This window comes from Ascidia mentula, chromosome 3 (assembly GCF_947561715.1).
Source record: "Ascidia mentula chromosome 3, kaAscMent1.1, whole genome shotgun sequence".
Classification (NCBI taxonomy): domain Eukaryota; kingdom Metazoa; phylum Chordata; class Ascidiacea; order Phlebobranchia; family Ascidiidae; genus Ascidia; species Ascidia mentula.
This window is the reverse complement of record NC_138568.1, coordinates 13,016,625-13,031,478: the sequence shown is the minus strand read 5'-3', so window position 1 is coordinate 13,031,478 and position 14,854 is coordinate 13,016,625. Positions and strand designations below refer to the sequence as shown.

General features: G+C 49.4%; 8 protein-coding genes across 8 annotated transcripts; 2 read left to right on the top strand and 6 right to left on the bottom strand.

The window, feature by feature from the left end:
- Nucleotides 1-711: 711 nt before the first annotated feature.
- Nucleotides 712-1,023, bottom strand: LOC145895650 (histone H4). The gene has a single exon (XM_082984449.1). It carries the CDS (start codon nt 1,021-1,023, stop codon nt 712-714), a length of 312 nt encoding a protein of 103 aa, XP_082840575.1.
- A 2,181-nt stretch (nt 1,024-3,204) lies between these two features.
- On the bottom strand, nt 3,205-3,564 carry LOC145895649 (histone H2B.2-like). The gene has a single exon (XM_082984448.1). The coding sequence runs from the start codon at nt 3,562-3,564 to the stop codon at nt 3,205-3,207; it is 360 nt and encodes a 119-aa protein (XP_082840574.1).
- A 368-nt stretch (nt 3,565-3,932) lies between these two features.
- On the top strand, nt 3,933-4,310 carry LOC145895648 (histone H2AX). The gene has a single exon (XM_082984445.1). It carries the CDS (start codon nt 3,933-3,935, stop codon nt 4,308-4,310), a length of 378 nt encoding a protein of 125 aa, XP_082840571.1.
- Nucleotides 4,311-4,699: 389 nt separating this feature from the next.
- On the bottom strand, nt 4,700-5,110 carry LOC145895647 (histone H3). The gene has a single exon (XM_082984444.1). It carries the CDS (start codon nt 5,108-5,110, stop codon nt 4,700-4,702), a length of 411 nt encoding a protein of 136 aa, XP_082840570.1.
- Nucleotides 5,111-5,425: 315 nt separating this feature from the next.
- LOC145895646 (histone H4) lies at nt 5,426-5,737 on the bottom strand. The gene has a single exon (XM_082984443.1). The coding sequence runs from the start codon at nt 5,735-5,737 to the stop codon at nt 5,426-5,428; it is 312 nt and encodes a 103-aa protein (XP_082840569.1).
- Nucleotides 5,738-7,902: 2,165 nt separating this feature from the next.
- LOC145895644 (histone H2B.2-like) lies at nt 7,903-8,262 on the bottom strand. The gene has a single exon (XM_082984442.1). It carries the CDS (start codon nt 8,260-8,262, stop codon nt 7,903-7,905), a length of 360 nt encoding a protein of 119 aa, XP_082840568.1.
- Nucleotides 8,263-8,630: 368 nt separating this feature from the next.
- On the top strand, nt 8,631-9,008 carry LOC145895643 (histone H2AX). The gene has a single exon (XM_082984441.1). The coding sequence runs from the start codon at nt 8,631-8,633 to the stop codon at nt 9,006-9,008; it is 378 nt and encodes a 125-aa protein (XP_082840567.1).
- Nucleotides 9,009-9,397: 389 nt separating this feature from the next.
- LOC145895642 (histone H3) lies at nt 9,398-9,808 on the bottom strand. The gene has a single exon (XM_082984440.1). The coding sequence runs from the start codon at nt 9,806-9,808 to the stop codon at nt 9,398-9,400; it is 411 nt and encodes a 136-aa protein (XP_082840566.1).
- Between the last annotated feature and the right edge of the window lie 5,046 nt (nt 9,809-14,854).

Here is a 14,854-nt window from a genome sequence, read left to right as displayed (position 1 = left end):
CAAGGATATCGTAAATTTCTTCTCTTTTGAGACCAGGATTGAAGCGAGCTTCTACCTCCCCTCTTCTGTCGACTTTATATGGGGCACCGTCGCTGCCGTCTCCTCCCGTTTGTTGTTGTGCTGCCGAAGATGACGGTGGTGGAGGTGGTGCCGAGGATGATGCTGCAACTGCGGCATAACTTTTAGATCGAACATGAGCCATCTCTATTCTCTTTTCTTCTCTTAGCTCTGACAAGAGCTGTCAATGGTGCAGGTAATCCCGGTTGATTCCAGAACTGCAGAGTCGACGCTGAACACACGGAATACACGGAATAGCGGCGCGTCTTCTTCTTCAGTTTCTTTCTTCGTCACAATAGTACTTCGCGGAGACTCAAGCGGTTTGCTTGGTTCTTGCCATCTTTTTTGAACGGTCTCGTCGGTACTTCTTCAGTAAACGAATGATGCCCACCGGCCGTTCGGACGGCTTTATATACTTTCGCGCCGCTTTCCTATTGGCCCGCGCTAAATTCACCCTTCAACCAATCGGCGCCTGGCTTTGTTTGCCGCCGCCGCCGCCGCCGGCAAGAACAAAACGCGAAGGGCCACCTCTCAAAACCGGGAACAAAAAACAACTCACACGCCAAGTAACCAAACTATTCTCTCACGATTAAAGTGTGGGTGGCCCTGAAAAGGGCCGATTGCTGATGTTGTGGTCGCGAAACCGAGACGAGCTCAACCGCCGAATCCGTAGAGTGTGCGTCCCTGGCGTTTCAACGCGTACACCACGTCGAGCGCGGTGACGGTCTTCCTTTTGGCGTGCTCGGTGTAAGTGACGGCGTCCCGAATGACGTTCTCAAGGAAGACCTTGAGCACGCCGCGAGTCTCCTCGTAGATAAGTCCCGAGATACGCTTCACACCGCCACGACGTGCGAGACGCCTGATCGCCGGCTTGGTAATGCCTTGGATGTTGTCTCGAAGTACTTTGCGATGACGCTTTGCGCCTCCCTTTCCCAGTCCTTTTCCTCCTTTGCCTCGTCCTGACATGATGATGAGTAACGCGCTATTTGCTCGATTGAAACAAGTGACACGAATTGGAAATCGCCCGGCCCACCGCGACTAAGTAGCCAGTTTTCGTACCTCCGCGAATCAAAACAGAAAAATTCGTCCGTTTGGGGCGCCAAAGAGCATACTTAAAGGTAGTCAGTCAGTCAGTCGGTCGGCCTGCCGGCCCGCCCTCCCTCCCTCCGTCTGGCCGGGCACCCCGGCCTTCGTTTTGAGCTGGTGGCTCGCTTCTCTCTTTTGCACAAAATTGAGTGGCCCTGAAAAGAGCCGTTTGTTATGATGCGGACCCCCCGCCGACTTCGGTGCTCACTTTTTCGCTGCCGGCTTCTTGGCACTGGGCTTCTTTGCCGGTTTTTTGGCGGCCGGCTTTTTGGCCTTCACTGCGCTCTTTTTGGCAGGCGATTTCTTTCCAGCCGCTGCCTTTTTGCTCGCAGGTTTCTTTGCGGCTGACTTTTTCGGCGACGCGGTCTTTTTGGCGGCAGTCTTCTTGCTGCTGGAAGCAGGCTTCTTGGCCGCGGCCTTTTTGCCAGCCGACTTCTTGGTGCCGGTCTCCTTCTTCGTCGCTGCTGCGGCCGGCTTCTTGGCAACCGCTTGCTTTGGCTTCTTTGCCTTGGTCTTCTTCTTTGGCGCTTCGGCCGAGGCCTTGCTGGCAAGCTTGAAGGAGCCAGAAGCGCCCACGCCCTTGGTGCGGGTAAGCACGTCTTGCGTCACCATTCGCTTCAAAGCCAACTTGATGTGACTTTCGGGCGTGTTGCTCACCTTGTAGTTGGCCTTGACGTATTTGACGATGGCTTGGCGAGACGAGCCGTTGCGTTCCTTCAGCTGCGCGATGGCAGCCTTAATCATCACCGCGTAGGTGGGGTGTGCCGCGGGCGCGGCGGGCTTCCTGCTGCTTTGCTTCTTCGAGTCCGTCATGATTCTTGATGATCTCTTGGGTAAGTAAGTAACTCGACGTGAGTGCGTGCGTAGGTGCTTCCAAAGTGAAGAAATAGCTTTTGGCAGCCGCGAGACAACGCCGTCCTTTTTTAGAGCGTTTACGGACCAACGCGAAACGATGTTTGCCACCGTCGTTGTATCGGTCGGTAGACTTGCTGGTATTGTGCTAGCAATCAAGAAGTACGGTCGTCGTACGTTTGGTACACGCGCGCATTCGCAACGATTGCTGTACAGGGGCCTAGTGCGATGCCTCACCCAATTACCCACGCGAACTCAGGTCATCGCGACCACCGCTAACGCCACGGGTGGCGGAGAGGTGGGGCGCCAAGGGCTGCGAAAGGCCCAGTCGCCGTGGCTTGCACTGGCGTGGCGGCCGTCGCGCTTTAGGAACGAAGTACAACTGTTCCGTGGCGCGGCGGGTGGCCTGCATCGCCGCTTTGCAACGAACTTAGGCTTGGGGAGTATGAGCAAATCGAGAAATGGCCTGCGTCGCGTGACCGCTTAGTACAGGAAAAAACTGCAGAAAATCAAAGCCGGACTGGTGGCGAGGACATGTCGCGACCCAAAATTAATAGCTTAGAAAGTCTGTGGAAATGTGGAAAAAGTTGTAAGAGAGAACTTGTTTGCAGAATGCAAGACGAAAATTTTTTATGACCCTCACTCAAAATGCAGGTGTGCTGTAAGCTTACAACTCGACCACCCGTGGCTTCAAAATTTGTGGACTTCGATTTTATGACAAAGCGTCGATTTTCCGTTAAGGCGATAAATATAAACAATTGCAAAACAAGTAGTAAATGAAACTTTTATCGCAACGTACCGAAATTGTTGGAAAGCAGTAACAAGCAGTAAAGTTACATGTAAAGTTACAAGGCAGCAGTTTACCAATCAAGGCCTCCAGCTGCGCAGATAATTGGTTTGGGTTCGTTTTCGCCTCTCAACCAAATTACACTCAAAATCGAGGGATTGAGTGAAACAACAAACTTGTCGCTCGAATTTACTTGACAGAACAAACTTTTCAAAAAAATTGAATAAAATAAGTTAAGTTGTAAATGGCTACGCGTGGTAGCGGGGCGCGACGATTGCGTTTCCCGCAGATAAAGTGGCGGCGGCGCCGGTCTGCGCAATATTATTATTGAATTGAAAGGTTCCAAATGATTCTCCCTCGCAACAAGCGGGTGGCTCTGAAAAGAGCCGTTCTGTTGTTGAGTCGGGCGATCGATCGCTTGCTCACTTGGAGCTGGTGTACTTGGTGACGGCCTTGGTACCTTCGGACACTGCGTGCTTGGCCAACTCGCCGGGCAAGAGCAGGCGGACCGCGGTTTGGATCTCGCGACTGCTCACCGTTGAACGCTTGTTGTACAGGGCCAAGCGCGACGCCTCACCAGCGATGCGCTCAAACACGTCGCTCACAAACGAGTTCATGATGTTCATGGCGCGGCTCGAGATTCCGGTGTCGGGATGTACCTGCTTGAGCACCTTGTACACGTAGATGCTGAAGCTTTCCTTTCGCTTACGCCTGCGCTTCTTGTGCTTGTCGGCGGGCGTCTGCTTCTTCACTGCCTTCTTTGTGCCTTTGCTGGCTGCCATTTTCGCGGTTAAATTTTTTTTTCAAACAACACGAATGTGTGAAGCTCCCCGTGTCGGACCGTATTTATATTTGCCACATGCAAATGAGCATTCGAAGCGTGCAGCCAATGGAATAAGCCGAATGGAGGATCGTTGTTGCGATTGGCCGCCGGGCATGCAAATAAGCCATTGTTGAAATTTGAACAAACCAGACTACATAGCCAATCAAAAATGTTTCACTAACTTCCTCGATTTCGATTGGTTGTCGACCGATCGGCTTCGACAAAATCGAGTAGCTATAAAACCACGACCGAAGCGTGCGCGAGCATTCGACCGAATTCGTTTTTTACTTCAGTTACGTTTACTACCGAAGCAAATAAACAGCAAGCATGTCAGGCAGAGGCAAAGGAGGAGGCAAGTCCAAGGCAAAGCCAAAGAGCAGGTCGTCCCGTGCTGGACTGCAATTTCCCGTAGGCCGTGTTCACCGACTTTTGCGACAAGGTCACTACTCAGAGCGTGTTGGTGCCGGTGCGCCAGTGTACTTGGCCGCCGTCCTCGAGTACCTCAGCGCTGAGGTGCTAGAGTTGGCCGGCAACGCGGCCCGTGACAACAAGAAGACTCGTATCATCCCGCGTCACCTGCAGTTGGCCATCCGCAACGACGAGGAACTCAACAAGTTGCTCGGCTCGGTTACCATTGCACAGGGCGGCGTGCTGCCAAACATCCAAGCCGTACTTTTGCCCAAAAAGACCTCGAAGAAGGCGTAAGGGCAAGGGAGCTCGCGCAACCATTAACGGCTCTTTTCAGAGCCACCCAATTTTTATGAATAAGAGAAAACTTGTGCCTTGCTGCCGTTTCGCTACTCATCAAATATACCCAAATAAATATATCCCTTGCAACACAACGCTGCGGCTGCGGCGGCGGCGGCGGCCACCACCATGACATTTTTTAACCCAAAATTTCCCTCCACCAATCACCACCCGCTGTTTCGTCACGCACTCTGAATATCGTGACGCAGGTCTACGCAAAAACGAACTAACTACTAGAACTAGACACCCACATTCATTCAGATTTATCCAAATTTCTCTTTAGCCAATAATTAGGTGGCTCTGAAAAGAGCCGTTTCGTTTAGTTGGCGCCCGCCCCCCTGCTGTGCTTAGGCACGTTCACCGCGAATTCGCCGTGCCAGCTGGATGTCCTTGGGCATGATCGTCACCCGTTTCGCGTGGATCGCACACAAGTTGGTGTCCTCGAAGAGCCCGACCAGGTAGGCTTCGCTGGCCTCCTGCAGGGCCATCACGGCGCTGCTCTGGAAGCGGAGATCGGTCTTGAAGTCCTGCGCGATCTCGCGCACCAGCCTCTGGAAGGGCAGCTTGCGGATGAGAAGCTCGGTCGACTTCTGGTAACGCCTGATCTCACGCAAAGCCACGGTTCCCGGTCGGTAACGATGGGGCTTCTTCACACCCCCGGTTGCTGGTGCACTTTTGCGAGCGGCCTTGGTGGCCAGCTGCTTGCGCGGTGCCTTGCCACCGGTAGATTTGCGAGCGGTTTGCTTGGTTCTTGCCATCTTTTTTGAACGGTCTCGTCGGTACTTCTTCAGTAAACGAATGATGCCCACCGGCCGTTCGGACGGCGTTTATATACTTTCGCGCCGCTTTCCTATTGGCCCGCGCTAAATTCACCCTTCAACCAATCGGCGCCTGGCTTTGTTTGCCGCCGCCGCCGCCGCCGGCAAGAACAAAACGCGAAGGGCCACCTCTCAAAACCGGGAACAAAAAACAACTCACACGCCAAGTAACCAAACTATTCTCTCACGATTAAAGTGTGGGTGGCCCTGAAAAGGGCCGATTGCTGATGTTGTGGTCGCGAAACCGAGACGAGCTCAACCGCCGAATCCGTAGAGTGTGCGTCCCTGGCGTTTCAACGCGTACACCACGTCGAGCGCGGTGACGGTCTTCCTTTTGGCGTGCTCGGTGTAAGTGACGGCGTCCCGAATGACGTTCTCAAGGAAGACCTTGAGCACGCCGCGAGTCTCCTCGTAGATAAGTCCCGAGATACGCTTCACACCGCCACGACGTGCGAGACGCCTGATCGCCGGCTTGGTAATGCCTTGGATGTTGTCTCGAAGTACTTTGCGATGACGCTTTGCGCCTCCCTTTCCCAGTCCTTTTCCTCCTTTGCCTCGTCCTGACATGATGATGAGTAACGCGCTATTTGCTCGATTGAAACAAGTGACACGAATTGGAAATCGCCCGGCCCACCGCGACTAAGTAGCCAGTTTTCGTACCTCCGCGAAACAAAACAGAAAAATTCGTCCGTTTGGGGCGCCAAAGAGCATACTTAAAGGTAGTCAGTCAGTCGGTCGGCCCTCCCTCCGTCTGGCCGGGCAACCCGGCCTTCGTTTTGAGCTGGTGGCTCGCTTCTCTCTTTTGCACAAAGTTGAGTGGCCCTGAAAAGAGCCGTTTGTTATGATGCGGACCCCCCGCCGACTTCGGTGCTCACTTTTTCGCTGCCGGCTTCTTGGCACTGGGCTTCTTTGCCGGTTTTTTGGCGGCCGGCTTTTTGGCCTTCACTGCGCTCTTTTTGGCAGGCGATTTCTTTCCAGCCGCTGCCTTTTTGCTCGCAGGTTTCTTTGCGGCTGACTTTTTCGGCGACGCGGTCTTTTTGGCGGCAGTCTTCTTGCTGCTGGAAGCAGGCTTCTTGGCCGCGGCCTTTTTGCCAGCCGACTTCTTGGTGCCGGTCTCCTTCTTCGTCGCTGCTGCGGCCGGCTTCTTGGCAACCGCTTGCTTTGGCTTCTTTGCCTTGGTCTTCTTCTTTGGCGCTTCGGCCGAGGCCTTGCTGGCAAGCTTGAAGGAGCCAGAAGCGCCCACGCCCTTGGTGCGGGTAAGCACGTCTTGCGTCACCATTCGCTTCAAAGCCAACTTGATGTGACTTTCGGGCGTGTTGCTCACCTTGTAGTTGGCCTTGACGTATTTGACGATGGCTTGGCGAGACGAGCCGTTGCGTTCCTTCAGCTGCGCGATGGCAGCCTTAATCATCACCGCGTAGGTGGGGTGTGCCGCGGGCGCGGCGGGCTTCCTGCTGCTTTGCTTCTTCGAGTCCGTCATGATTCTTGATGATCTCTTGGGTAAGTAAGTAAGTAACTCGACGTGAGTGCGTGCGTAGGTGCTTCCAAAGTGAAGAAATAGCTTTTGGCAGCCGCGAGACAACGCCGTCCTTTTTTAGAGCGTTTACGGACCAACGCGAAACGATGTTTGCCACCGTCGTTGTATCGGTCGGTAGACTTGCTGGTATTGTGCTAGCAATCAAGAAGTACGGTCGTCGTACGTTTGGTACACGCGCGCATTCGCAACGATTGCTGTACAGGGGCCTAGTGCGATGCCTCACCCAATTACCCACGCGAACTCAGGTCATCGCGACCACCGCTAACGCCACGGGTGGCGGAGAGGTGGGGCGCCAAGGGCTGCGAAAGGCCCAGTCGCCGTGGCTTGCACTGGCGTGGCGGCCGTCGCGCTTTAGGAACGAAGTACAACTGTTCCGTGGCGCGGCGGGTGGCCTGCATCGCCGCTTTGCAACGAACTTAGGCTTGGGGAGTATGAGCAAATCGAGAAATGGCCTGCGTCGCGTGACCGCTTAGTACAGGAAAAAACTGCAGAAAATCAAAGCCGGACTGGTGGCGAGGACATGTCGCGACCCAAAATTAATAGCTTAGAAAGTCTGTGGAAATGTGGAAAAAGTTGTAAGAGAGAACTTGTTTGCAGAATGCAAGACGAAAATTTTTTATGACCCTCACTCAAAATGCAGGTGTGCTGTAAGCTTACAACTCGACCACCCGTGGCTTCAAAATTTGTTGACTTCGATTTTATGACAAAGCGTCGATTTTCCGTTAAGGCGATAAATATAAACAATTGCAAAACAAGTAGTAAATGAAACTTTTATCGCAACGTACCGAAATTGTTGGAAAGCAGTAACAAGCAGTAAAGTTACATGTAAAGTTACAAGGCAGCAGTTTACCAATCAAGGCCTCCAGCTGCGCAGATAATTGGTTTGGGTTCGTTTTCGCCTCTCAACCAAATTACACTCAAAATCGAGGGATTGAGTGAAACAACAAACTTGTCGCTCGAATTTACTTGACAGAACAAACTTTTCCAAAAAATTGAATAAAATAAGTTAAGTTGTAAATGGCTACGCGTGGTAGCGGGGCGCGACGATTGCGTTTCCCGCAGATAAAGTGGCGGCGGCGCCGGTCTGCGCAATATTATTATTGAATTGAAAGGTTCCAAATGATTCTCCCTCGCAACAAGCGGGTGGCTCTGAAAAGAGCCGTTCTGTTGTTGAGTCGGGCGATCGATCGCTTGCTCACTTGGAGCTGGTGTACTTGGTGACGGCCTTGGTACCTTCGGACACTGCGTGCTTGGCCAACTCGCCGGGCAAGAGCAGGCGGACCGCGGTTTGGATCTCGCGACTGCTCACCGTTGAACGCTTGTTGTACAGGGCCAAGCGCGACGCCTCACCAGCGATGCGCTCAAACACGTCGCTCACAAACGAGTTCATGATGTTCATGGCGCGGCTCGAGATTCCGGTGTCGGGATGTACCTGCTTGAGCACCTTGTACACGTAGATGCTGAAGCTTTCCTTTCGCTTACGCCTGCGCTTCTTGTGCTTGTCGGCGGGCGTCTGCTTCTTCACTGCCTTCTTTGTGCCTTTGCTGGCTGCCATTTTCGCGGTTAAATTTTTTTTTCAAACAACACGAATGTGTGAAGCTCCCCGTGTCGGACCGTATTTATATTTGCCACATGCAAATGAGCATTCGAAGCGTGCAGCCAATGGAATAAGCCGAATGGAGGATCGTTGTTGCGATTGGCCGCCGGGCATGCAAATAAGCCATTGTTGAAATTTGAACAAACCAGACTACATAGCCAATCAAAAATGTTTCACTAACTTCCTCGATTTCGATTGGTTGTCGACCGATCGGCTTCGACAAAATCGAGTAGCTATAAAACCACGACCGAAGCGTGCGCGAGCATTCGACCGAATTCGTTTTTTACTTCAGTTACGTTTACTACCGAAGCAAATAAACAGCAAGCATGTCAGGCAGAGGCAAAGGAGGAGGCAAGTCCAAGGCAAAGCCAAAGAGCAGGTCGTCCCGTGCTGGACTGCAATTTCCCGTAGGCCGTGTTCACCGACTTTTGCGACAAGGTCACTACTCAGAGCGTGTTGGTGCCGGTGCGCCAGTGTACTTGGCCGCCGTCCTCGAGTACCTCAGCGCTGAGGTGCTAGAGTTGGCCGGCAACGCGGCCCGTGACAACAAGAAGACTCGTATCATCCCGCGTCACCTGCAGTTGGCCATCCGCAACGACGAGGAACTCAACAAGTTGCTCGGCTCGGTTACCATTGCACAGGGCGGCGTGCTGCCAAACATCCAAGCCGTACTTTTGCCCAAAAAGACCTCGAAGAAGGCGTAAGGGCAAGGGAGCTCGCGCAACCATTAACGGCTCTTTTCAGAGCCACCCAATTTTTATGAATAAGAGAAAACTTGTGCCTTGCTGCCGTTTCGCTACTCATCAAATATACCCAAATAAATATATCCCTTGCAACACAACGCTGCGGCTGCGGCGGCGGCGGCGGCCACCACCATGACATTTTTTAACCCAAAATTTCCCTCCACCAATCACCACCCGCTGTTTCGTCACGCACTCTGAATATCGTGACGCAGGTCTACGCAAAAACGAACTAACTACTAGAACTAGACACCCACATTCATTCAGATTTATCCAAATTTCTCTTTAGCCAATAATTAGGTGGCTCTGAAAAGAGCCGTTTCGTTTAGTTGGCGCCCGCCCCCCTGCTGTGCTTAGGCACGTTCACCGCGAATTCGCCGTGCCAGCTGGATGTCCTTGGGCATGATCGTCACCCGTTTCGCGTGGATCGCACACAAGTTGGTGTCCTCGAAGAGCCCGACCAGGTAGGCTTCGCTGGCCTCCTGCAGGGCCATCACGGCGCTGCTCTGGAAGCGGAGATCGGTCTTGAAGTCCTGCGCGATCTCGCGCACCAGCCTCTGGAAGGGCAGCTTGCGGATGAGAAGCTCGGTCGACTTCTGGTAACGCCTGATCTCACGCAAAGCCACGGTTCCCGGTCGGTAACGATGGGGCTTCTTCACACCCCCGGTTGCTGGTGCACTTTTGCGAGCGGCCTTGGTGGCCAGCTGCTTGCGCGGTGCCTTGCCACCGGTAGATTTGCGAGCGGTTTGCTTGGTTCTTGCCATTTTTTTTTTTTTTTTATATTTTATTCGGGCACTTTAAAGGTGCCCAGCGAATAACGAAAAAACGATAACAACAGAAACTAGCGCAAACAAAGGATAGATACAGTATTTACAACTATGTACAGGAAGAGAGCGCGGCATAAAAGAGGAGAATTACACTATTATTGTTATTTTTATAGAAGAGAACGCAAGTAAAGAGGAGAGTTACACTGTCAACTGGGAGAGGAAGAAAGCGCTAAAAAAGGGGTACACTCTGTGGGGTCCTGTTATTTATGTAAAAAATCTCTGGCTTTGGCAAGTACCACCTCGAGGAGGGGGTCTGGCCTTGTCCGCAGTAACTGATATTTAAGGTTTAGCGATTGTCGGAAGGATTGGGTCAATCTTTTAGGGATGTTTTTAGCAAAATTGGGATTCTTTTTAACTTTATTTCGGGTTTTCCATATTGTGTGGGTAAGGGTGGTGTTTAAAATAATGATGAGTGCTCGGTGCTCGGGTGTATTATCGTTAAGGAGTTGGGGAAAATGTAAATAAGTAGGATTATCGAAATAATAGGGGTTTTGTGGCATCAGTGCTCTAAGAACTGAAATAACTAAAGAACGAAGTGGTTGAATTTGGGTGCATTCAAAAAATAAATGTTTGTTAGTTTCGTATTTGTTAGAACAAAAAGTACAAAAGCAATCATTGTCTAAAAGAAAGGGGGTATATGTCGACTTAAGGGGTAGCAAATTATAAGTAATACGAAAATTAAATGTCTTCAAATAATTGGGTAAAGAAGGATGATGAACCAAGGACCAATCTGTCAACTGAAAAGGGGTTGATTCGGGATTTGTCAAACGTAAATAAAGAGGTTTTAACTTAGGAGAAAGTAACTCAGATTCAGTGGGGGCAAACTTAAAGGTAAGGTCTAAAAGATATTTATAGAAAGGAGAAGGTGTTGTGGCATGGGGTAAATTATTGCGGGTACGTAAATTAAAAAACTTAGAGAGGGGTAAACCAATATTGAACTCAACAAAAGAAAGAGCAGGAGTTGTGGGGGTATCTAAAATTCTATGTTTATAATAATTTTTTACAGGAAAGAGGAAGAATAGTTTTGAGTAAAGTGGTATGTTGGCGACGCCATACCCGCCAAGGTCACGCGACGCCGCCAGGGTTTGGATGGGAAGGGTAGGATTGTGGTGACCCCCAACGAAGCCTGCCACAATGCTGTCTACCGCTTCCCGCTGTCCTTCAGGGAGAGGGTATGTTTTGGCTAGATAAGAGATCTGGGGAAGGAGTAGTGTTTTAGTGAGAATGCTTTTCGAATCGTAGGTCAGAAAGGGGTCGCTTATAGAGGAGACACGGGTTTGTAAAGAGAAGATGGCTTTGCGCCATGCCGCGGTGATTGAGCTGGGGTGTCCGATTGGTATATTTAATGGGCTTATGGCCTTACTGTTCCAAGTTATTTGATATTGGGTAAAGTTATGAGGGGGATTGATAGTGGCGATCGCCTGGGTTTTGGTGGGATTTACGGTTAAGCCAGATATACTAGAAAATTGTGTGACGAGGTCGAGGGCAAGTAAGAGGGAGTCGCGGCCGGTCACCGCTAGGGTGACATCGTCCGCGTAGGCGACCGCTTTGGGTACGTAACGGCATGGTGCGGGGATAGACCTAATTGAGGGGTGGTTTTGAAGGGCAGCAAGAAGCGGGTCGACAGCAATCAGGAAGAGGGTCAGGCTAAGGGGGTCACCTTGCCTGACACCTCTCCTGATCGGGAAACCCGTTGTGACAAACCCGTTGAGGAGGGCTTGTGATGAGGATGAAGAATTGAGTGAAGATAAAAAATCAGTAAAAAGTGGGGGAAAGCGTTTTAGTTTTAATTGTAAAAGAAGCCAGTCAAAAGAAATAGAATCGAAAGCTTTTCGGAAGTCAAGAGAGATAAAAAAGGAGTCTGAATTACGATTTTTGGCTGAATAATGAAGATCGCGAAGAAGGGTAGTGGCGTGAGAAGATGTAAAACCAGGTTGGGCAAACTGATTAGGGGAAATTAAATGTGAAATAAAAGGGGTAATACGTAAATTAAGTGTTTTCGTCAAAATTTTATAATCTAAATTAAGAAGGGATATTGGGCGATAATTTGATAACAAAGAAGGGTCAGATTTTTTAAAAATAAGAGTAATATGTCCGGATGTGAAATTAGGAGGGGTATAAGCATTAAGAAAAGAAAAATTAAGGGCTGATGTGAGGTCGGCCCCGATCAGGTCCCAGAACAGTTTGTAAAACTCTGAACTGAGACCGTCGGGGCCGGGGGTTTTGCCATAGGGAAAAAGAAAAACCGATTTTTTAATTTCTGAAACTGAAAAGGGAGAAGATAAATTTTCTAAATAAGAATCAGGGATAAACTTAGGAGGTTGTTTAAGAAAAATGTTCGTGGGGGTTGGTAACTCAAGATTTTGATTAGAATATAATAACTTAAAAAAATCAAAAGTATGTGAAAGCATTTCTTTGGGGGTAGTTAAAGGAAGGCCAAAAGAATCTTGTAACTCAAAAATAGGGGGATTAAATTTTAAAGGAAGAAGTTTTGCATAAAGGGCTTTGTCAATGATGGGTTTAAAATTAGGGTCTGAAGATAAGGATTTGAGTAAATTAGAACGGGAAGATTCCAAATGAAAATTAAGTAAGGATTTTTTAACGGAATAAAAGGAATTAAAATGTTCTTTCAACGGAGAAAAATTAAGAGTAGTTCTGATGGTATCAAGGGATTGTTGGAGGGAAGAAACATAATCACGTGATTCTTTAACTAAACGTTTCGAATGGGAAATTATAAGGGATTTAATTTTAACTTTAAGGGATAACCAAAAATCAAGGGGGTTGTTAAACATAGGAGCTAGTGAAGACCAAATAACATAATGACGATTTAAATCATAAACAAAAAAGGGGTCGTAAAAGGTTTTGACATTATTTTTCCATGGGCCTCTGCCCCTTGGTGGAGCAGAGACCAAATTAAGAGTAAGAATAACAAAATCATGATCTGAATAGGGGCAGGTAATAAAAGAATGTTTTTTAGGCGTTAAATGAGGAGTAACATAAATGCGATCCAAACGGGATTGAAAATTAAAGGAACGACGGGAAAATTGAACTAAATCGGGGTGGAGTAGACGAAAAGAGTCTTGTAACTTAAAAAGGTTAGTTAATTGTGCTAGATTTGTGCTGGGGGGAGAGGTTTTGATAGGGGGAAATTTATCTAAGGAAGGGTTTTCAACACAATTAAAATCTCCAGCCAAAATTATAGGGTGCGGTGATGTAACATAGGAATACAGTGAATTAAAAAATAAATTATTACTAACCGGGTTTCCAGAGGGGGCGTAGATGTTGACAATATGGAGGGTGTGGGTGCGGGTTGAGATGTCGACCGCGATAATACGGCCGGCAGAGTCAGAAACAGATTTTAGAATTTGGAGGTTCGGAGAATTGAGAAGAACTGCGACACCCCCTTTGGCGTAGCCTTCGTAGGGTGCCGAGTTTAAGAGGGCAGGGCCGGAAGTCCATTCGGACTTCCAGAGGGATTCGGTTTGGGGTGAAGAGTGAGTCTCCTGGAGGAGATAGATGTCAAAAGCTAAAGAGGAAAGATGGCGGAACAAGGCCTGCCTTTTGGTGGCCAGGCCCATGCCATTTACATTCAAAGTACAAATTTTTATGTGTGACGTCATTACTTTTGATTATTTCAACAAAAAATACAAAAACAAATATACAAACTACGAAAAAATACACTAACAGGTCCATTATTATTGAAGATTCCATTACAATGATTAATTATTATGAATTTATATTGTTGTTTGGTTGAAATCAGTCGGTATGCGGACCCCACAGTTACACGTTATTTTCCCTTTTTCTTTTACTCGGTAAAATTGTTTACAAGTGCATTGCACGCATAATACAGCACAACCGGGGCATCTTACTTTGGTCCCATAATCCAAAGCAGGGCTCCAAATACCACATTCGCACTTTAAGTATAATTTTTCACATTGGCACGTAAAGTCACTGACCTCGCTTGGGATTCGTGTGCGGCAGCACCTTGTATAGGAGTTCCTGGACCTTCTGTTGCGTTTGCGTGGTTGCGGTGTGCTGGTGTGTGGTTCTGGTAGAGCCACCCCGGTGCTATTCGCTGTTGACAAGGAGTCAGATGGAACTCCTTCTGTTGACGTTGTGTTGGTGGTGTTGGTGGTGGTGGTGGTGGTGGTGTCGGTGTCGGCGTCGATATCGGAAACCGTACCTTCTTCCTCTTCTTTTTCTTCGTGGTGGGGTTGTTGCTGTTGCTGCTCCTCCTCCTGCTCCTCTTGTGTCTCTTCGGGATGCTGTGTGTCTTCAAGCATAGGTTGTTGCTGCTGCTGTTGGTGGTTTTGTTGCTGCCGCTCTTTTTTCTTCAGGAGTTGTGGACATATTTCCTTCTCGTGTCCTGCCTCGTGGCAATAATTGCAGTGGGCAGCCTGGGATGCATAATAGAAGTTAAGCTTTTTCGAGTCTAGCCATACCTCTCGTGGAATTGGGTGCTGTTTCAATACAGAGGCCTTCAATAGAAATGCTCTTTTCCCTTGTTCTTTTCTTCGATTGTCAAGCATCTGCCAGTTTTTGGTTACCGGTGCGAAGTTCTTGAGGAAGGTGATGATTCTGCGTTGCGTCATCCATGGTGGCACATAGGAGACAACAACCCTCTCGATATCTTCGGTGTATGCGTCTGCATACACCGCTTTCCCAGTATTGTTGAGGGAGGCAGCAAATTCCTTTGCACAAGCAGAGTTATTGGTGTAGAAGGTTACCTTTCCTTGCGGGTACTGGATGAATCCTTTCAGCCAGTCCATGGGATACTTCATGGAGTCCAACAGCTCGTAGATTTCGCTTCTCTTTAGTCCAGGGTTGAATCTGGTTTCAACCTCACCCGTCCGGTCGATGGTATAAGGGGGACCGCCGCCGGCACCGCCTACCGTTTGTTGTACTGCCGCAGGTGGTGCCGACGACGTCGATGCTACTGCCGCATAGCTGCGGGGTTGAGTATTGGCCTCGGTCATGGCAATG